Source organism: Scyliorhinus torazame, chromosome 26 (genome assembly GCF_047496885.1).
Source record: "Scyliorhinus torazame isolate Kashiwa2021f chromosome 26, sScyTor2.1, whole genome shotgun sequence".
NCBI classification, from domain to species: Eukaryota; Metazoa; Chordata; class Chondrichthyes; order Carcharhiniformes; family Scyliorhinidae; genus Scyliorhinus; species Scyliorhinus torazame.
Window position 1 is genome coordinate 24,818,873 of NC_092732.1, and position 22,397 is coordinate 24,841,269.

General features: G+C 62.4%; 3 protein-coding genes across 3 annotated transcripts in view; 1 reads left to right on the plus strand and 2 right to left on the minus strand.

Annotated features, from left to right (window-relative positions):
- Window positions 1-786, plus strand: part of LOC140402853 (brevican core protein-like) — a 68,699-nt gene extending 67,913 nt beyond the window's left edge. Inside the window, exon 7 of the mRNA XM_072490478.1 lies at window positions 779-786. Within this exon, the coding sequence (XP_072346579.1) occupies window positions 779-786 (8 nt within the window). The remainder of the gene's footprint in view (window positions 1-778) is intronic.
- LOC140402849 (NAD(P)H-hydrate epimerase-like) overlaps window positions 1-22,397 on the minus strand; it is a 923,606-nt gene that overhangs the window by 596,561 nt on the left and 304,648 nt on the right. The gene's annotated exons all lie outside the window — the stretch shown is intronic.
- LOC140402854 (aminopeptidase Ey-like) overlaps window positions 791-22,397 on the minus strand; it is a 325,234-nt gene continuing 303,627 nt past the window's right edge. The window contains exons 14-15 of the mRNA XM_072490479.1: window positions 1,151-1,298; window positions 791-820 (exon numbers count right to left, since the gene is read on the minus strand). Of these exons, the coding sequence (XP_072346580.1) occupies window positions 791-820; window positions 1,151-1,298 (178 nt within the window). The remainder of the gene's footprint in view (window positions 821-1,150; window positions 1,299-22,397) is intronic.

Genomic DNA, 22,397 nt, shown 5'->3' on the forward strand with positions numbered 1-22,397 from the left:
CTCACCCCACATCCCCCACTTACCCCATCCCCCACTCACCCCCTCCCCATCCCTCACTCAACCCCCTCCCCATCCCCCACTCACCCCCTCCCATCCCTACTCAACCCCTCCCCATCCCCCACTCAACCCCTCCCATCCCCCACTCACCCCCTCCCCATCCCCCACTCACCCCTTCCCCATCCCCATTCACCCCCCTCCCCCACACACTCCATCCCCCACTCACCCCATCCCCCCCACTCCCCCACTCACCCCCTCCCCATCCCCCACTCACCCCTCCGCATTTAAGGCAGCACGGTAGCACAAGTGGATAGCACTGTTGCTTCACAGCTCCAGGGTCCCAGGTTCGATTCCGGCTGGGTTACTGTCTGTGTGGAGTCCGCACATCCTCCCCGTGTGTGCGTGGGTTTCCTCCGGGTGCTCCGGTTTCCTCCCACAGTCCAAAGATGTGCAGGTTAGGTGGATTGGCCGTGATAAATTGCATCTTAGTGGTCCAAAGTTTCCCTTAGTGTTGGGTGGGGTTACTGGTTATGGGGATGGGGTGGAGGTGTGGACCTTGGGTAGGGTGCTCTTTCCAAGAGCCGGTGGAGACTCGATGGGCCGAATGGCCTCCTTCTGCACTGTAAATTCTATGAAATCTGCCCAGTCACCCCCTACACAGTGCCCCTGTGTTTGCTAACTTTATTTACAAGTGGTTTTTGAACTGCCGCATTTTGCTTAATTGGAGATTGAAATGACATCAGCTATAAGGTAAATATTAGTGTTACGAATTGTTTAACAGTCAATTGAAAAGCTATTTTCTGCGACTGTAATGCGTTTGGTCCTGTGTTAAGAATAAAGTTTGTTTTATTATAAATGCTGACTGTTGGTCAGTGAAATCACTCCGGGTCTGAAGTATACTTCCCTCAGAGGTTTACAAATTAAATAAAATCTTGGGGTTATTGTCCGGGATCTTTACACCAGAAGACTCCAGAGGATTGAAGGACATCACCTCTCATTCGTCTAAATACCCGAGTTCTAACTTTTAACCCTTTGCTCATCATCAATCTCTCCCTCCATGGTTCCCCTCTCCTGCTCCCCTCCCCTCTTCTCCTTTTCCCCTCACTGAGAGGGTTCAGGATTGATGGGGCAGTTTGACTATGGGGGGCCTCACCTCAGCAGGGCATAGCCGGGCGTCTCCTTCAGGATCAGCTCGATGAAGTCCAGGTGGGAGCTCAGTGTCTCCCAGGGCAGCAGGTCCGTCTCCGTGTGCAGGGTACCGTGTGGTCTCCAGGGCTCTCGTCACCGCAATGTAATTCCCCCTGCTCCGCGAGCCACCGCCCCCCACACACCCCGGGAAAAAACAAAAGTGTTTAGGATCACATTTTATCCTTCTCTACCCATTGGGTTGTCGTAAGCACTTTAACCAAAGGAAATACTCGATCGTCAAGGACTAACAACATTCTGGAACAGCTTGTGATTATTCTATTTTTTAAGCAGACTCTGTCCCGAAAAGGGTTAACACAGGGGACCTGTTTCCCTGGCTTCAGGGAAGTACAGCCTTGTAAACCGAAAAGGCAATTAAGCAGTTCTAAAGAAACATGCTGAACCATGTCATGGTCAGTACTGAGGGAGCGCCGCACTGTGGGAGGGGCAGTACTGAGGGAGCACCACACTGTGGGAGGGTCAGTACTGAGGGAGCACCGCACTGTGGGAGGGTCAGTACTGAGGGAGCGATGCACTGTCGGAGGGTAAGTACTGAGGGAGCACCGCACTGTGGGAGGGTCAGTACTGAGGGAGCACCGCACTGTGGGAGGGTCAGTACTGAGGGAGCGCCACACAGTCGGAGGGTCAGTACTGAGGGAGCACTGCACTGTGGGAGGGTCAGTGCTGAGGGAGTACCGCACTGTGGGAGGGTCAGTACTGAGGGAGCACCACACTGTGGGAGGGTCAGTACTGAGGGAGCACCACACTGTGGGAGGGTCAGTACTGAGGGAGTGCCGCACTGTGGGAGGGTCAGTACTGAGGGAGCACCACACTGTGGGAGGGTCACTACTGAGGGAGTGCCGCACTGTGGGAGGGTCAGTACTGAGGGAGCACCGCACTGTGGGAGGGTCAGTACTGAGGGAGCACCGCACTGTGGGAGGGTCAGTACTGAGGGAGCGACGCACTGTGGTAGGGTAAGTACTGAGGGAGCACCGCACTGTGGGAGGGTCAGTACTGAGGGAGCACCGCACTGTGGGAGGGTCAGTACTGAGGGAGCGCCACACAGTCGGAGGGTCAGTACTGAGGGAGCACTGCACTGTGGGAGGGTCAGTGCTGAGGGAGCACCGCACTGTGGGAGGGTCAGTACTGAGGGAGCACCACACTGTGGGAGGGTCAGTACTGAGGGAGCACCACACTGTGGGAGGGTCAGTACTGAGGGAGTGCCGCACTGTGGGAGGGTCAGTACTGAGGGAGCACCACACTGTGGGAGGGTCAGTACTGAGGGAGTGCCGCACTGTGGGAGGGTCAGTACTGAGGGAGCGCCGCACTGTGGGAGGGTCAGTACTGAGGGAGCGCCGCACTGTGGGAGGGTCAGTACTGAGGGAGCACCACACTGTGGAAGGGTCAGTACTGAGGGAGTGCCGCACTGTGGGAGGGTCAGTACTGAGGGAGCGCCGCACTGTGGGAGGGTCAGTACTGAGGGAGCGCCGCACTGTGGGAGGGTCAGTACTGAGGGAGCACCACACTGTGGGAGGGTCAGTACTGAGGGAGTGCCACACTGTGGGAGGGTCAGTACAGAGGGAGCACCACACTGTGGGAGGGTCACTACTGAGGGAGTGCCGCACTGTGGGAGGGTCAGTACTGAGGGAGCACCGCACTGTGGGAGGGTCAGTACTGAGGGAGCACCGCACTGTGGGAGGGTCAGTACTGAGGGAGCGACGCACTGTGGTAGGGTAAGTACTGAGGGAGCACCGCACTGTGGGAGGGTCAGTACTGAGGGAGCGCCGCACTGTGGGAGGGTCAGTACTGAGGGAGCATCGCACTGTGGGAGGGTCAGTACTGAGGGAGCACCGCACTGTGGGAGGGTCAGTACTGAGGGAGCGCCACACAGTCGGAGGGTCAGTACTGAGGGAGCACTGCACTGTGGGAGGGTCAGTGCTGAGGGAGCACCGCACTGTGGGAGGGTCAGTACTGAGGGAGCACCACACTGTGGGAGGGTCAGTACTGAGGGAGCACCACACTGTGGGAGGGTCAGTACTGAGGGAGTGCCGCACTGTGGGAGGGTCAGTACTGAGGGAGCACCACACTGTGGGAGGGTCAGTACTGAGGGAGTGCCGCACTGTGGGAGGGTCAGTACTGAGGGAGCGCCGCACTGTGGGAGGGTCAGTACTGAGGGAGTGCCGCACTGTGGGAGGGTCAGTACTGAGGGAGCACCACACTGTGAGAGGGTCAGTACTGAGGGAGTGCTACACTGTGGGAGGGTCAGTACTGAGAGAGCACCGCACTGTGGGAGGGTCAGTGCTGAGGGAGCGCCGCACTGTGGGAGGGTCAGTGCTGAGGGAGCACCACACTGTGGAAGGGTCAGTACTGAGGGAGTGCCGCACTGTGGGAGGGTCAGTACTGAGGGAGCGCCGCACTGTGGGAGGGTCAGTACTGAGGGAGCGCCGCACTGTGGGAGGGTCAGTACTGAGGGAGCACCACACTGTGGGAGGGTCAGTACTGAGGGAGTGCCACACTGTGGAGGGTCAGTACAGAGGGAGCACCACACTGTGGGAGGGTCAGTACTGAGGGAGCACCGCACTGTGGGAGGGTCAGTGCTGAGTGAGCGCCGCACTGTCGGAGCGTCAGTACTGAGGGAGCACTGCACTGTGGGAGGGTCAGTGCTGAGGGAGCACCGCACTGTGGGAGGGTCAGTGCTGAGGGAGCACCACACTGTGGGAGGGTCAGTGCTGAGGGAGCACCGCACTGTGGGAGGGTCAGTACTGAGGGAGCACCACACTGTGGGAGGGTCAGTACTGAGGGAGTGCCGCACTGTCGGGGGGTCAGTACTGAGGGAGTGCCGCACTGTGGGAGGGTCAGTGCTGAGGGAGTGCCGCACTGTGGGAGGGTCAGTACTGAGGTAGTGCCACACTGTGGGAGGGTCAGTACTGAGGGAGCACCACACTGTGGGAGGGTCAGTACTGAGGGAGCACCGCACTGTGGGAGGGTCAGTGCTGAGGGAGCGCCGCACTGTCGGAGCGTCAGTACTGAGGGAGCACTGCACTGTGGGAGGGTCAGTGCTGAGGGAGCACCGCACTGTGGGAGGGTCAGTGCTGAGGGAGCACCACACTGTGGGAGGGTCAGTGCTGAGGGAGCAGCGAACTGTGGGAGGATCAGTACTGAGGGAGCACCACACTGTGGGAGGGTCAGTACTGAGGGAGCACCACACTGTGGGAGGGTCAGTACAGAGGTAGTGCCGCAATGTGGGAGGGTCAGTACTGAGGGAGCACCGCACTGTGGGAGGGTCAGTACTGAGGGAGTGCCGCACTGTGGGAGGGTCAGTACTGAGGGAGCGCCGCACTGTGGGAGGGTCAGCACTGAGGGAGCGCCGCACTGTGGGAGGGTCAATACTGAGGGAGTGCCGCACTGTGGGAGGGTCAGTACTGAGGGAGTGCCGCACTGTGGGAGGGTCAGTACTGAGGGAGCACCTCACTGTGGGAGGGTCAGTACTGAGGGAGTGCCGCACTGTGGGAGGGTCAGTACTGAGGGAGCACCACACTGTGGGAGGGTCAGTACTGAGGGAGCACCGCACTGTGGAAGGGTCAGTACTGAGGGAGCACCGCACTGTGGGAGGGTCAGTACTGAGGGAGCGCCGCACTGTGGGAGGGTCAGTACTGAGGGAGCACCGCACTGTGGGAGGGTCAGTACTGAGGGAGTGCTGCACTGTGGGAGGGTCAGTACTGAGGGAGCGCCCCACTGTGGGAGGGTCAGTACTGAGGGAGCACCGCACTGTGGGAGGGTCAGTACTGAGGGAGCGCCGCACTGTGGGAGGGTCAGTACTGAGGGAGCACCGCACTGTGGGAGGGTCAGTACTGAGGGAGCGCTGCACTGTCGGAGGGTCAGTACTGAGGGAGCGCCCCACTGTGGGAGGGTCAGTACTGAGGGAGCACCGAACTATGGGAGGGTCAGTACTGAGGGAGCACCACACTGTGGGAGGATCAGTACTGAGGGAGTGCCGCACTCTGGGAGCGTCAGTACTGAGGGAGCGCCGCACTGTGGGAGGGTCAGTACTGAGGGAGTGCCGCACTGAGTGAGGGTCAGCATTGAGAGATTGCCGCACTGTCGGAGGGTCAGTACTGAGGTGCACCACACTGTGGGAGGGTCAATACTGAGGGAGCGCCACACTGTGGGAGGGTCAGTACTGAGGGAGCACCACACTGTGGGAGGGTCAGTACTGAGGGAGCGCCGCACTGAGGGCGGGTCTGTACTGAGGGAGTGCCGCACTGAGGGAGGGTCAGTACTGAGGGAGTGCCGCACTGTCGGAGGGTCAGTACTGAGGGAGTGCCGCACTGTCGGAGGGTCAGTACTGAGGTACACCACACTGTGGGAGGGTCAGTACTGAGGGAGCACCGCACTGTGGGAGGGTCAGTGCTGAGGGAGCGCCGCACTGTCGGAGCGTCAGTACTGAGGGAGCGCCGCACTGTCGGAGGGTCAGTGCTGAGGGAGTGCCGCACTGTGGGAGGGTCAGTGCTGAGGGAGCACCGCACTGTCGGAGGGTCAGTACTGAGGGAGCACTGCACTGTGGGAGGGTCAGTGCTGAGGGAGCACCGCACTGTGGGAGGGTCAGTGCTGAGGGAGCACCACACTGTGGGAGGGTCAGTGCTGAGGGAGCGCTGCACTGTGGGAGGGTCGGTGCTGAGGGAGCACCGCACTGTGCGAGGGTCAGTACTGAGGGTGCACCACACTGTGGGAGGGTCAGTACTGAGGTAGTGCCACACTGTGGGAGGGTCAGTACTGAGGGAGCACCACACTGTGGGAGGGTCAGTACTGAGGGAGCACCGCACTGTGGGAAGGTCAGTGCTGAGGGAGCGCCGCACTGTCGGAGCGTCAGTACTGAGGGAGCACTGCACTGTGGGAGGGTCAGTGCTGAGGGAGCACCGCACTGTGGGAGGGTCAGTGCTGAGGGAGCACCACACTGTGGGAGGGTCAGTGCTGAGGGAGCAGCGAACTGTGGGAGGATCAGTACTGAGGGAGCACCACACTGTGGGAGGGTCAGTACTGAGGGAGCACCACACTGTGGGAGGGTCAGTACCGAGGAAGTGCCGCACTGTGGGAGGGTCAGTACTGAGGGAGCACCACACTGTGGGAGGGTCAGTACTGAGGGAGCGCCGCACTGTGGGAGGGTCAGCACTGAGGGAGCGCCGCACTGTGGGAGGGTCAATACTGAATGAGTGCCGCACTGTGGGAGGGTCAGTACTGAGGGAGTGCCGCACTGTGGGAGGGTCAGTACTGAGGGAGCACCACACTGTGGGAGGGTCAGTACTGAGGGAGTGCCGCACTGTGGGAGGGTCAGTACTGAGGGAGCACCACACTGTGGGAGGGTCAGTACTGAGGGAGCACCGCACTGTGGGAGGGTCAGTACTGAGGGAGCACCGCACTGTGGGAGGGTCAGTACTGAGGGAGCGACGCACTGTGGGAGGGTCAGTACTGAGGGAGCACCGCACTGTGGGAGGGTCAGTGCTGAGGGAGCGCCGCACTGTCGGAGCGTCAGTACTGAGGGAGCACTGCACTGTGGGAGGGTCAGTGCTGAGGGAGCACCGCACTGTGGGAGGGTCAGTGCTGAGGGAGCACCACACTGTGGGAGGGTCAGTGCTGAGGGAGCACCGCACTGTGGGAGGGTCAGTACTGAGGGAGCACCACACTGTGGGAGGGTCAGTACTGAGGGAGCACCACACTGTGGGAGGGTCAGTACTGAGGTAGTGCCACACTGTGGGAGGGTCAGTACTGAGGGAGCACCACACTGTGGGAGGGTCAGTACTGAGGGAGCACCGCACTGTGAGAGGGTCAGTGCTGAGGGAGCGCCGCACTGTCGGAGCGTCAGTACTGAGGGAGCACTGCACTGTGGGAGGGTCAGTGCTGAGGGAGCACCGCACTGTGGGAGGGTCAGTGCTGAGGGAGCACCACACTGTGGGAGGGTCAGTGCTGAGGGAGCAGCGAACTGTGGGAGGATCAGTACTGAGGGAGCACCACACTGTGGGAGGGTCAGTACTGAGGGAGCACCACACTGTGGGAGGGTCAGTACCGAGGTAGTGCCGCAATGTGGGAGGGTCAGTACTGAGGGAGCACCGCACTGTGGGAGGGTCAGTACTGAGGGAGTGCCGCACTGTGGGAGGGTCAGTACTGAGGGAGCGCCGCACTGTGGGAGGGTCAGCACTGAGGGAGCGCCGCACTGTGGGAGGGTCAATACTGAGGGAGTGCCGCACTGTGGGAGGGTCAGTACTGAGGGAGTGCCGCACTGTGGGAGGGTCAGTACTGAGGGAGCACCTCACTGTGGGAGGGTCAGTACTGAGGGAGTGCCGCACTGTGGGAGGGTCAGTACTGAGGGAGCACCACACTGTGGGAGGGTCAGTACTGAGGGAGCACCGCACTGTGGGAGGGTCAGTACTGAGGGAGCACCGCACTGTGGGAGGGTCAGTACTGATGGAGCGCCGCACTGTGGGAGGGTCAGTACTGAGGGAGCACCGCACTGTGGGAGGGTCAGTACTGAGGGAGTGCTGCACTGTGGGAGGGTCAGTACTGAGGGAGCGCCGCACTGTGGGAGGGTCAGTACTGAGGGAGTGCTGCACTGTGGGAGGGTCAGTACTGAGGGAGCGCCCCACTGTGGGAGGGTCAGTACTGAGGGAGCACCGCACTGTGGGAGGGTCAGTACTGAGGGAGCGCCGCACTGTGTGAGGGTCAGTACTGAGGGAGCACCGCACTGTTGGAGGGTCAGTACTGAGGGAGCGCCCCACTGTGGGAGGGTCAGTACTGAGGGAGAACCACACTGTGGGAGGGTCAGTACTGAGGGAGTGCCGCACTGTGGGAGGGTCAGTACTGAGGGAGCACCACACTGTGGAAGGGTCAGTACTGAGGGAGTGCCGCACTGTGGGAGGGTCAGTACTGAGGGAGCGCCGCACTGTGGGAGGGTCAGTACTGAGGGAGCGCCGCACTGTGGGAGGGTCAGTACTGAGGGAGCACCGAACTATGGGAGGGTCAGTACTGAGGGAGCACCACACTGTGGGAGGATCAGTACTGAGGGAGTGCCGCACTCTGGGAGCGTCAGTACTGAGGGAGCGCCGCACTTTGGGAGGGTCAGTACTGAGGGAGTGCCGCACTGAGTGAGGGTCAGTACTGAGGGAGCACCACACTGTGGGAGGGTCAGTACTGAGGGAGTGCCGCACTGTGAGAGGGTCAGTACTGAGGGAGCACCACACTGTGGGAGGGTCAGTACTGAGGGAGCACCGCACTGTGGGAGGGTCAGTACTGAGGGAGCGCCGCACTGTGGGAGGGTCAGTACTGAGGGGGTGCTGCACTGTGGGAGGGTAAGTACTGAGGGAGCACCGCACTGTGGAACGGTCAGTACAGAGGGAGCACCGCACTGTGGGAGGGTCAGTACTGAGGGAGCACCACACTGTGGGAGGATCAGTACTGAGGGAGTGCCGCACTCTGGGAGCGTCAGTACTGAGGGAGCGCCGCACTGTCGGAGGGTCAGTACTGAGGGTGCACCACACTGTGGGAGGGTCAGTACTGAGGGAGTGCCGCACTGAGCGAGGGTCAGTACTGAGGGATTGCCGCACTGTCGGAGGGTCAGTACTGAGGGAGCGCCGCACTGTGGGAGCGTCAGTACTGAGGGAGCGCGGCACTGTCGGAGGGTCAGTACTGAGGGAGCACCACACTGTGGGAGGGTCAGTACTGAGGGAGCACCGCACTGTGGGAGGGTCAGTACAGAGGGAGCGCCACACTGTGGGAGGGTCAGTACTGAGGGAGCCCCGCACTGTGGGAGGGTCAGTGCTGAGGGAGCGCCGCACTGTCGGAGCGTCAGTACTGAGGGAGCACTGCACTGTGGGAGGGTCAGTGCTGAGGGAGCACCGCACTGTGGGAGGGTCAGTGCTGAGGGAGCACCACACTGTGGGAGGGTCAGTGCTGAGGGAGCACCGCACTGTGGGAGGGTCAGTACTGAGGGAGCACCACACTGTGGGAGGGTCAGTACTGAGGGAGCACCACACTTTGGGAGGGTCAGTACTGAGGTAGTGCCACACTGTGGGAGGGTCAGTACTGAGGGAGCACCACACTGTGGGAGGGTCAGTACTGAGGGAGCACCGCACTGTGGGAGGGTCAGTGCTGAGGGAGCGCCGCACTGTCGGAGCGTCAGTACTGAGGGAGCACTGCACTGTGGGAGGGTCAGTGCTGAGGGAGCGCCGCACTGTGGGAGGGTCAGTACTGAGGGAGCGCCGCACTGTGGGAGGGTCAGTGCTGAGGGAGCACCACACTGTGGGAGGGTCAGTGCTGAGGGAGCAGCGAACTGTGGGAGGGTCAGTACCGAGGTAGTGCCGCACTGTGGGAGGGTCAGTACTGAGGGAGCACCACACTGTGGGAGGGTCAGTACTGAGGGAGTGCCGCACTGTGGGAGGGTCAGTACTGAGGGAGCGCCGCACTGTGGGAGGGTCAATACTGAGGGAGTGCCGCACTGTGGGAGGGTCAGTACTGAGGGAGTGCCGCACTGTGGGAGGGTCAGTACTGAGGGAGTACCACACTGTGGGAGGGTCAGTACTGAGGGAGTGCCGCACTGTGGGAGGGTCAGTACTGAGGGAGCACCACACTGTGGGAGGGTCAGTACTGAGGGAGAACTGCACTGTGGGAGGGGCAGTACTGAGGGAGTGCCGCACTGTGGGAGGGTCAGTACTGAGGGAGCACCGCACTGTGGGATTGTCAGTGCTGAGGGAGCGCCGCACTGTGGGAGGGTCAGTACTGAGGGAGCACCGCACTGTGGGAGGGTCAGTACTGAGGGAGCGCCGCACTGTGGGAGGGTCAGTACTGAGGGAGTGCTGCACTGTGGGAGGGTCAGTACTGACGGAGCGCCGCACTGTGGGATTGTCAGTGCTGAGGGAGCGCCGCACTGTGGGAGGGTCAGTACTGAGGGAGCACCGCACTGTGGGAGGGTCAGTACTGAGGGAGCGCCGCACTGTGGGAGGGTCAGTACTGAGGGAGTGCTGCACTGTGGGAGGGTCAGTACTGACGGAGCGCCGCACTGTGGGAGGGTCAGTACTGAGGGAGTGCTGCACTGTGGGAGGGTCAGTACTGACGGAGCGCCGCACTGTGGGAGGGTCAGTACTGACGGAGCGCCGCACTGTGGGAGGGTCAGTACTGAGGGAGTGCTGCACTGTGGGAGGGTCAGTACTGAGGGATCGCCGCACTGTGGGAGGGTCAGTACTGAGGGAGCACCACACTGTGGGAGGGTCAGTACTGAGGGAGTGCCACACTGTGGGAGGGTCAGTACTGAGGGAGCGCCGCACTGTGGGAGGTTCAGTACTGAGGGAGCGCCGCACTGTGGGAGGGTCAGTACTGAGGGAGCGCCCCACTGTGGGAGGGTCAGCACTGAGGGAGCACCGCACTGTGGGAGGGTCAGTACTGAGGGAGAACCGCAATCTGGGAGGGTCAGTACTGAGGGAGCACCACACTGTGGGAGGGTCAGTACTGAGGGAGCGCCGCACTGTGGGAGGGTCAGTACTGAGGGAGCACCGCACTGTGGAAGGGTCAGTACTGAGGGAGTGCCGCACTGTGGAAGGGTCAGTACTGAGGGAGCGCCGCACTGTGGGAGGGTCAGTACTGAGGGAGCGCCGCACTGTGGGAGGGTCAGTACTGAGGGAGCGCCGCACTGTGGGAAGGTCAGTACTGAGGGGGTGCTGCACTGTGGGAGGGTCAGTACTGAGGGAGCACCACACTGTGGGAGGGTCAGTACTGAGGGAGCGCCGCACTGTGGGAAGGTCAGTACTGAGGGAGCGCCGCACTGTGGGAGGGTAAGTACTGAGGGAGCACCGCACTGTGGAACGGTCAGTACAGAGTGGGCACTGCACTGTGGGAGGGTCAGTACTGAGGGAGCACCACACTGTGGGAGGATCAGTACTGAGGGAGTGCCGCACTCTGGGAGCGTCAGTACTGAGGGAGCGCCGCACTGTCGGAGGGTCAGTACTGAAGGTGCACCACACTGTGGGAGGGTCAGTACTGAGGGAGTGCCGCACTGAGCGAGGGTCAGTACTGAGGGAGTGCCGCACTGTGGGAGGGTCAGTACTGAGGGAGCACCACACTGTGGGAGGGTCAGTACTGAGGGAGCACCGCACTGTGGGAGGGTCAGTACTGAGGGAGCACCGCACTGTGGGAGGGTCAGTACTGAGGGAGCGACGCACTGTGGGAGGGTCAGTACTGAGGGAGCACCGCACTGTGGGAGGGTCAGTGCTGAGGGAGCGCCGCACTGTCGGAGCGTCAGTACTGAGGGAGCGCCGCACAGTCGGAGGGTCAGTACTGAGGGAGCACCGCACTGTGGGAGGGTCAGAACTCAGGGAACACCGCACTGTGGGAGGGTCAGTACTGAGGGAGCACCGCACTGTGGGAGGGTCAGTACTGAGGGAGAACTGCACTGTGGGAGGGGCAGTACTGAGGGAGTGCCGCACTGTGGGAGGGTCAGTGCTGAGGGAGCGCCGCACTGTGGGAGGGTCAGTACTGAGGGAGCACCGCACTGTGGGAGGGTCAGTACTGAGGGAGTGCCGCACTGAGGGCTGTCAGTACTGAGGGAGTGCCGCACTGAGGGAGGGTCAGTACTGAGGGAGTGCCGCACTGTCGGAGGGTCAGTACTGAGGGAGTGCCGCACTGTCGAAGGGTCAGTACTGAGGGAGCACCGCACTGTGGGAGGGTCAGTACTGAGGGAGTGCCGCACTGAGGGCTGTCAGTACTGAGGGAGTGCGGCACTGAGGGAGGATCAGTACTGAGGGAGCGCCGCACTGTGGGAGGGTCAGTACTGAGGGAGTGCCGCACTGTGGGAGAGTCAGTACTGAGGGAGCGCCGCACTGTGGGAGGGTCAGTACTGAGGGAGTGCTGCACTGTGGGAGGGTCAGTACTGAGGGAGCACCGCACTGTGGGAGGGTCAGTACTGAGGGAGCACCGCACTGTGGGAGGGTCAGTACTGAGGGAGCACCACACTGTGGGAGGGTCAGTACTGAGGGAGTGCCGCACTGTCGGAGGGTCAGTACTGAGGGTGCACCACACTGTGGGAGGGTCAGTACTGAGGGAGTGCCGCACTGAGCGAGGGTCAGTACTGAGGGATTGCCTCACTGTCGGAGGGTCAGTACTGAGGGTGCACCACACTGTGGGAGGGTCAGTACTGAGGGAGCGCCGCACTGTGGGTGGGTCAGTACTGAGGGAGTGCCGCACTAAGGGAGGGCCAGTACTGAGGGAGTGCCGCACTGTCGGAGGGTCAGTGCTGAGGGTGCACCACACTGTGGGATGGTCAGTCCTGAGGGTGTGCCGCACTGTGGGGTGGTCAGAACTGAGGGAGCGCCGCACTGTCGGAATGTCAGTACTGAGGGAGTGCCGCACTGTCGGAGGGTCAGTGCTGAGGGTGCACCACACTGTGGGATGGTCAGTCCTGAGGGAGCGCCGCACTGTGGGGTGGTCAGAACTGAGGGAGCGCCGCACTGTCGGAATGTCAGTACTGAGGGAGTGCCGCACTGTGGGAGGGTCAGTACTGAGGGAGTGCCGCACTGTGGGAGGGTCAGTACTGAGGGAGCGCCGCACTGTGGGAGGGTCAGTACTGAGGGAGCACCGCACTGTGGGAGGGTCAGTACTGAGGGAGCGCCGCACTGTGGGAGGGTCAGTACTGAGGGAGTGCCGCACTGTGGGAGGGTCAGTACTGAGGGTGCACCGCACTGTGGGAGGGTCAGTACTGAGGGAGCGCCGCACTGTGGGAGGGTCAGTACTGAGGGAGCACCGCACTGTGGGAGGGTCAGTACTGAGGGAGCGCCGCACTGTGGGAGGGTCAGTACTGAGGGAGTGCCGCACTGTGGGAGGGTCAGTACTGAGGGTGCACCGCACTGTGGGAGGGTCAGTACTGAGGGAGTGCCGCACTGTGGGAGGGTCAGTACTGAGGGTGCACCGCACTGTGGGAGGGTCAGTGCTGAGGGAGCGTCGCACTGTGGGAGGGTCAGTACTGAGGGAGCTCCGCACTGTGGGAGGGTCAGTACTGAGGCAGCACGACACTGTGGGAGGGTCAGTAATGAGGGAGCAGCGCACTGTGGGAGGGTCAGTACTGAGGGAGCACCGCACTGTGGGACGGTCAGTACTGAGGGAGTGCCGCACTGTGGGAGGGTGAGTACTGCGGGAGCAGCGCACTGTGGGAAGGTCAGTACTGAGGGAGTGCCGCACTGTCCGAGGGTCAGTACTGAGGGAGCGCTGCACAGTCAGAGGGTCAGTACTGAGGGAGCGCCACATTGTGGGAGGGTCAGTACTGAGGGAGCGCCGCACTGTGGGAGGGTCAGTACTGAGGGAGCGCAGCACTGTGGGAGGGTCAGTACTGAGGGAGCCCCGCAGTGTGGGAGGGGCAGTACTGAGGGAGCACAGCACTGTGGGAGGGTCAGTACTGAGGGAGCGCGGCACTGTCGGAGGGTCAGTGCTGAGGGAGCGCCGCACTGTGGGAGGGTCAGTACTGAGGCAGCACCGCACTGTGGGAGGGTCAGTAGAGGCAGCGCCGCACTGTGGGAGGGTGAGTACTGAGGGAGCAACGCACTGTGGGAGGGTCAGTACTGAGGGAGCACCGCACTGTCGGAGGGTCAGTACTGAGGGAGCACCACACTGTGGGAGGGTCAGTACTGAGGGAGTGCCGCACAGAGGGCGGGTCTGTACTGAGGGAGTGCCGCACTGAGGGAGGGTCAGTACTGAGGGAGTGCCGCACTGTCGGAGGGTCAGTACTGAGGGAGTGCCGCACTGTCGGAGGGTCAGTACTGAGGGTGCACCACACTGTGGGAGGGTCAGTACTGAGGGAGCACCGCACTGTCGGAGAGTGAGTAGTGAGGGAGTGCCGCACTGTGGGAGGTTCAGTACTGAGGGAGCACCGCACTGTGGGAGGGTCAGTACTGAGGGAGCGCCGCACTGTGGGAGGGTCAGTACTGGGGGAGCGCCGCACTGTGGGAGGGTCAGTACTGAGGGAGTGCTGCACTGTGCGAGGGTCAGTACTGAGGGAGCACCGAACTATGGGAGGGTCAGTACTGAGGGAGCACCACACTGTGGGAGGATCAGTACTGAGGGAGTGCCGCACTCTGGGAGCGTCAGTACTGAGGGAGCGCCGCACTGTGGGAGGGTCAGTACTGAGGGAGTGCCGCACTGAGTGAGGGTCAGCATTGAGAGATTGCCGCACTGTCGGAGGGTCAGTACTGAGGTGCACCACACTGTGGGAGGGTCAATACTGAGGGAGCGCCACACTGTGGGAGGGTCAGTACTGAGGGAGCACCGCACTGTGGGCGGGTTTGTACTGAGGGAGCACCGCACTGTGGGAGGGTCAGTACTGAGGGAGTGCCGCACTGTGGGAGAGTCAGTACTGAGGGAGTGCCGCACTGAGGGAGGGTCAGTACTGAGGGAGTGCCGCACTGTCGGAGGGTCAGTACTGAGGGAGCGCCGCACTGTCGGAGGGTCAGTACTGAGGTACACCACACTGTGGGAGGGTCAGTACTGAGGGAGCACCGCACTGTGGGAGGGTCAGTGCTGAGGGAGCGCCACACTGTCGGAGCGTCAGTACTGAGGGAGCACTGCACTGTGGGAGGGTCAGTGCTGAGGGAGCACCGCACTGTGGGAGGGTCAGTGCTGAGGGAGCACCACACTGTGGGAGGGTCAGTGCTGAGGGAGCGCTGCACTGTGGGAGGGTCGGTGCTGAGGGAGCACCGCACTGTGCGAGGGTCAGTACTGAGGGTGCACCACACTGTGGGAGGGTCAGTACTGAGGTAGTGCCACACTGTGGGAGGGTCAGTACTGAGGGAGCACCACACTGTGGGAGGGTCAGTACTGAGGGAGCACCGCACTGTGGGAAGGTCAGTGCTGAGGGAGCGCCGCACTGTCGGAGCGTCAGTACTGAGGGAGCACTGCACTGTGGGAGGGTCAGTGCTGAGGGAGCACCGCACTGTGGGAGGGTCAGTGCTGAGGGAGCACCACACTGTGGGAGGGTCAGTGCTGAGGGAGCAGCGAACTGTGGGAGGATCAGTACTGAGGGAGCACCACACTGTGGGAGGGTCAGTACTGAGGGAGCACCACACTGTGGGAGGGTCAGTACCGAGGTAGTGCCGCACTGTGGGAGGGTCAGTACTGAGGGAGCACCACACTGTGGGAGGGTCAGTACTGAGGGAGCGCCGCACTGTGGGAGGGTCAGCACTGAGGGAGCGCCGCACTGTGGGAGGGTCAATACTGAGGGAGTGCCGCACTGTGGGAGGGTCAGTACTGAGGGAGTGCCGCACTGTGGGAGGGTCAGTACTGAGGGAGCACCACACTGTGGGAGGGTCAGTACTGAGGGAGTGCCGCACTGTGGGAGGGTCAGTACTGAGGGAGCACCACACTGTGGGAGGGTCAGTACTGAGGGAGCACCGCACTGTGGGAGGGTCAGTACTGAGGGAGCACCGCACTGTGGGAGGGTCAGTACTGAGGGAGCGCCGCACTGTGGGAGGGTCAGTACTGAGATAGCACCGCACTGTGGGAGGGTCAGTACTGAGGGAGCACCGCACTGTGGGAGGGTCAGTACTGAGGGAGCGCCGCACTGTGGGAGGGTCAGTACTGAGGGAGCACCGCACTGTGGGAGGGTCAGTACTGAGGGAGCGCCCCACTGTGGGAGGGTCAGTACTGAGGGAGCGCCGCACTGTGGGAGGGTCAGTACTGAGGGAGCGCCGCACTGTCGGAGGGTCAGTACTGAGGGAGCGCCGCACTGTGAGAGGGTCAGTGCTGAGGGAGCGCCGCACTGTGGGAGGGTCAGTACTGAGGGAGCGCCGCACTGTGGGAGGGTCAGTACTGAGGGAGTGCCACACTGTGGGAGGGTCAGTACTGAGGGAGCGCCGCACTGTGGGAATGTCAGTACTGAGGGAGTGCCGCACTGTGGGAGGGTCAGTACTGAGGGAGTGCTGCACTGTGGGAATGTCAGTACTGAGGGAGCACCACACTGTGGGAGGGTCCGTACTGAGGGAGTGCCGCACTGTGGGAGGGTCAGTACTGAGGGAGCGCCGCACTGTGGGAGGGTCAGTACTGAGGGGGTGCTGCACTGTGGGAGGGTAAGTACTGAGGGAGCACCGCACTGTGGAACGGTCAGTACAGAGGGAGCACCGCACTGTGGGAGGGTCAGTACTGAGGGAGCACCACACTGTGGGAGGATCAGTACTGAGGGAGTGCCGCACTCTGGGAGCGTCAGTACTGAGGGAGCGCCGCACTGTCGGAGGGTCAGTACTGAGGGTGCACCACACTGTGGGAGGGTCAGTACTGAGGGAGTGCCGCACTGAGCGAGGGTCAGTACTGAGGGATTGCCGCACTGTCGGAGGGTCAGTACTGAGGGAGCGCCGCACTGTGGGAGCGTCAGTACTGAGGGAGCGCTGCACTGTCGGAGGGTCAGTACTGAGGGAGCACCACACTGTTGGAGGGTCAGTACTGAGGGAGCACCGCACTGTGGGAGGGTCAGTACAGAGGGAGCACCACACTGTGGGAGGGTCAGTACTGAGGGAGCACCGCACTGTGGGAGGGTCAGTACTGAGGGAGCGACGCACTGTGGGAGGGTCAGTACAGAGTTACACCACACTGTGGGAGGGTCAGTACTGAGGGAGCACCGCACTGTGGGAGGGTCAGTGCTGAGCGAGCGCCGCACTGTCGGAGCGTCAGTACTGAGGGAGCACTGCACTGTGGGAGGGTCAGTGCTGAGGGAGCACCGCACTGTGGGAGGGTCAGTGCTGAGGGAGCACCACACTGTGGGAGGGTCAGTGCTGAGGGAGCACCGCACTGTGGGAGGGTCAGTACTGAGGGAGCACCACACTGTGGGAGGGTCAGTACTGAGGGGGCACCACACTGTGGGAGGGTCAGTACTGAGGTAGTGCCACACTGTGGGAGGGTCAGTACTGAGGGAGCACCACACTGTGGGAGGGTCAGTACTGAGGGAGCACCGCACTGTGGGAGGGTCAGTGCTGAGGGAGCGCCGCACTGTCGGAGCGTCAGTACTGAGGGAGTACCGCACTGTCGGAGGGTCAGTACTGAGGGAGCACCGCACTGTGGGAGGGTCAGTACTGGGTGAGCGCCGCACTGTGGGAGGGTCAGTACTGAGGGAGCGCTGCACTGTGCGAGGGTCAGTACTGAGGGAGCACTGACTGTCGGAGGGTCAGTACTGAGGGAGCGCCGCACTGTCGGAGGGTCAGTACTGAGGGACCGCCGCACTGTCGGAGGTTCAGTACTGAGGGAGCGACGCACTGTCGGAGGGTCAGTACTGAGGGAGCACCGAACTATGGGAGGGTCAGTACTGAGGGAGCACCACACTGTGGGAGGATCAGTACTGAGGGAGTGCCGCACTCGAGCGTCAGTACTGAGGGAGCGCCGCACTGTGGGAGGGTCAGTACTGAGGGAGTGCCGCACTGAGTGAGGGTCAGTACTGAGGGTGCACCACACTGTGGGAGGGTCAATACTGAGGGAGCGCCACACTGTGGGAGGGTCAGTACTGAGGGAGCACCACACTGTGGGAGGGTTTGTACTGAGGGAGTGCCGCACTGTGGGAGGGTCAGTACTGAGGGAGCACCGCACTGTGGGAGGGTCAGTACTGAGGGAGTGCCGCACTGTCGGAGGGTCAGTGCTGAGGGTGCACCACACTGTGGGATGGTCAGTACTGAGGGGGGCACCACACTGTGAAAGGGTCAGTACTGAGGGAGCACCGCACTGTGGGAGGGTCAGTACGGAGGGAGCGCCGCACTGTGGGAGGGTCAGTACTGAGGGAGCGCTGCACTGTCGGAGGGTCAGTACTGAGGGAGCGTCGCACTGTGGGAGGGTCAGTACTGAGGGTGTGCCGCACAGTCGGAGGGTCAGTACAGAGGGAGATTCGCACTGTCGGAGGGTCAGTACTGAGGGAGCACCGCACTGTGGGAGGGTCAGTACTGAGGGAGCACCGCACTATGGGAGGGTCAGTACTGAGGGAGCGCCGCACAGTCGGAGGGTCAGTACTGAGGGAGCACCGCACTGTGGGAGGGTCAGTACTGAGGGAGCGTCGCACTGTGAGAGGGTCAGTAATGAGGGTGTGCCGCACTGTGGGGGGGTCAGTACTGAGGGAGCACCGCACTGTCGGAGGGTCAGTACTGAGGGTGCACCACACTGTGGGAGGGTCAGCACAGAGGGTGTGCCGCACTGTGGGGGGGGGGTCAGAACTGAGGGAGTGCCGCACTGTCGGAGGGTCAGTACTGAGGGTGCATCACACTGTGGGAGGGTCAGTACTGAGCGAGCGCCGCACTGTGAGAGGGTCAGTACTGAGGGAGTGCCGCACTGTGGGAGGGTCAGTACTGAGGGAGCGCTGCACAGTCGGAGGGTCAGTACTGAGGGAGCTCCGCACTGTGGGAGGGTCAGTACTGAGGGAGCGCAGCACTGTGGGAGGGTCAGTACTGAGGGAGCGCCACACTATCTGAGGGTCAGGACTGAGGGAGTACCGCACTGTGGATGGGTCAGTACTGAGGGAGCACCGCAGTGTGGGAGGGGCAGTACTGAGGGAGCACCACACTGCGGGAGGGTCAGTACTGAGGGAGCACCGCACTGTGGGAGGGTCAGTACTGCGGGAGCAGCGCACTGTGGGAAGGTTAGTACTGAGGGAGTGCCGCACTATGGGAGGGGCAGTACTCAGGTAGCGCCACACTGTCGGAGGGTCAGGACTGAGGGAGCGCCGCACTTTCGGAGGGTCAGTACTGAGGGAGCGCCGCACTGTGGGAGGGTCAGTACTGAGGGAGCACCGCACTGTGGGAGGGTCAGTACTGAGGGAGCGCTGCACTGTCGGAGGGTCAGTACTGAGGGAGCGCCGCACTGTCGGGGGGTCAGTACTGAGGGAGCGCCGCACTGTGGGAGGGTCAGTACTGAGGGAGCGCAGCACTGTGGGAGGGTCAGTACTGAGGGAGCGCTGCACTGTCGGAGGGTCAGTACTGATGGTGCACCACACTGTGGGAGGGTCAGTACTGAGGAAGTGCCGCACTGTGGGAGGGTCAGTACTGAGGGAGCACCACACTGTGGTAGGGTCAGTACTGAGGGAGCGCCGCACTGTGGGAGGGTCAGTACTGAGGGAGCACCGCACTGTGGGAGGGTCAGTACTGAGGGTGCACCACACTGTGGGAGGGTCAGTGCTGAGGGGGCACCGCACTGTGGGAGGGTCAGTACTGAGGGAGCGCCGCACTGTCGGAGGGTCAGTACTGAGGGAGCGCCGCACTGTGGGAGGGTCAGTACTGAGGGAGCACCGCTCTGTGGGAGGGTCAGTGCTGAGGGACCACCGGACTGTCAGAGGGTCAGAACAGAGGGAGCGCCGCGCTGTGGGAGGGTCAGTGCTGAGCGACCACCGCACTGTCAGAGGGTCAGAACTGAGGGAGCGCCGCGCTGTGGGAAGGTCAGTACCTGAGGGAGCACCGCACAGTGGGAGGGTCAGTGCTGAGGGGGCACCGCACTGTGGGAGGGTGAGTACTGAGGGAGCGCCGCACTGTCGGAGGGTCAGTACTGAGGGAGCGCCGCACTGTGGGAGGGTCAGTACTGCGGGAGCAGCGCACTGTCGGAGGGTCAGTACTGAGGGAGCGTCGCACTGTGGGAGGGTCAGTACTGAGGGAGCGCCGCACTGTCGGAGGGTCAGTGCTGAGGGAGAACCGCACTGTCGGAGGGTCAGTACTGAGGGAGCGTCGCACTGTGGGAGTGTCAGTACTGAGGGAGCACTGCACTGTGGGAGGGGCAGGACTGAGGGAGCGTCGCACTGTGGGAGTGTCAGTACTGAGGGAGCACCGCACTGTGGGAGGGGCAGTACTGCGGGAGCAGCGCACTGTGGGAAGGTCAGTACTGAGGGAGTGCCACACTGTCGGAGGGTCAGAACTGAGGGTGCACCACACTGTGGGAGGGACAGTACTGAGGGAGCACCACACTGTGGGTGGGTCAGTACTGAGGGAGTGTGGCACTGTGGGAGGGGCAGTACTGAGGGAGCCCCGCACTGTGGGAGTGTCAGTACTGAGGGAGCACCGCACTGTCGGAGGGTCAGATCTGAGGGAGCACCACACTGTGGGAGGGTCAGTACTGAGGGAGCCCCGCACTGTGGGAGTGTCAGTACTGAGGGAGCACCGCACTGTCGGAGGGTCAGATCTGAGGGAGCACCACACTGTGGGAGGGTCAGTACTGAGGGAGCACCGCACTGTCGGAGGGTCAGTACTGAGGGAGCGTCGCACTGTGGGAGTGTCAGTACTGAGGGAGCACCGCACTGTGGGAGGGGCAGTACTGCGGGAGCAGCGCACTGTGGGAAGGTCAGTACTGAGGGAGTGCCACACTGTCGGAGGGTCAGTACTGAGGGTGCACCACACTGTGGGAGGGACAGTACTGAGGGAGCACCACACTGTGGGTGGGTCAGTACTGAGGGAGTGTGGCACTGTGGGAGGGGCAGTACTGAGGGAGCCCCGCACTGTGGGAGTGTCAGTACTGAGGGAGCACCGCACTGTCGGAGGGTCAGATCTGAGGGAGCACCACACTGTGGGAGGGTCAGTACTGAGGGAGCACCGCACTGTGGGAGGGTCAGTACTGAGGGAGCACCGCACTGAGGGAGGGTCAGTATTGAGGGAGCGGCGCGCTGTGGGAGGGTCAGTACTGAGGGAGCACCGCACTGTGGGAGGGTCAGTACTGAGGGAGCGCCGCACTGTCGGAGGGTCAGTACTGAGGGAGCACCGCACTGTGGGAGGGTCAGTACTGAGGGAGTGCTGCACTGTGGGAGGGTCAGTACTGAGGGAGCACCGCACTGTGGGAGGGTCAGTACTGAGGGAGCGCCGCACTGTGGGAGGGTCAGTACTGCGGGAGCAGCGCACTGTGGGAGGGTCAGTACTGAGGGAGTGCCGCACTGTCGGAGGGTCAGTACTGAGGGAGCGCCGCACTGTCGGAGGGTCAGTGCTGAGGGAGCGCCGCACTGTGGGAGCGTCAGTACTGAGGGAGCGCCGCACTGTGGGAGGGTCAGTGCTGAGGGAGCGCCGCACTGTGGGAGGGACAGTACTGAGGGAGCACCGCACTGTGGGAGGGTCTGTACTGAGGGAGTGCTGCACTGTGGGAGGGTCAGTACTGAGGGGGCACGGCACTGTGGGAGGGTCAGTACTGAGGGAGCACCGCACTGTGGGAGGGTCAGTACTGAGGGAGTGCCGCACTGTCGGAGGGTCAGTACTGAGGGAGTGCCGCACTGTGGGAGGGTCAGTACTGAGGGTGCACCACATTATGGGAGGGTCAGTACTGAGGGAGCGCCGCACTGTCGGAGCGTAAGTACTGAGGGAGCGCCTCACTGTGGGAGGGTCAGTAGCAAGGGAGCGTCGCACTGTGGGAGGGTCAGTACTGAGGGAGCGCCGCACTGTGGGAGGGTCAGTACTGAGGGAGCACCACACTGTGGGAGGGTTAGTCCTGAGGGTGCACCACAGTGTGTGAGGTTCAGTACTGAGGGAGCACCACACAGTGGGAGGGTGAGTACTGAGCGAGCACCGCACTGTGGGAGGGTCAGTACTGAGGGAGCGCTGCACTGTGGGAGGGTCAGTACTGAGGGAGCGCCGCATTGTGGGAGGGTCAGTACTGAGGGAGCACCGCACTGTGGGACGGTCAGTACTGAGGGAGCACCGCACTGTGGGTGGGTCAGTACTGAGGGAGCACCGCACTGTCGGAGGGTCAGTACTGAGGGAGCGCCGCACTGTCGGAGGGTCAGTACTGTGGGAGCTCCGCACTGTGGGAGGGTCAGTACTGAGGGAGCAGCGCACTGTGGGAGGGTCAGTACTGAGGGAGCACCGCACTGTGGGAGGGTCAGTACTGAGGGAGCACCGCACTGTGGGAGGGTCAGTAGTGAGGGAGCGCCGCACTGTGGGAGGGTCGGTACTGAGGGAGCGCCGCACAGTGGGAGGGTCAGTACTGAGGGAGCGCCGCACTGTGGGAGGATCAGTACTGAGGGAGCGCCGCACTGTGGGAGGGTCAGGACTGAGGGAGTGCCGCACTGTGGGAGGGTCAGTACTGAGGGAGCGCCGCACTGTGGGAGGGTCAGTACTGAGGGGGTGCTGCACTGTGGGAGGTTAAGTACTGAGGAAGCACCGCACTGTGGAAGGGTCAGTAGAGAGGGAGCACCGCACTGTGGGAGGGTAAGTACTGAGGGAGCGCCGCACTGTGGGAGGGTCAGTACTGAGGGAGCACCA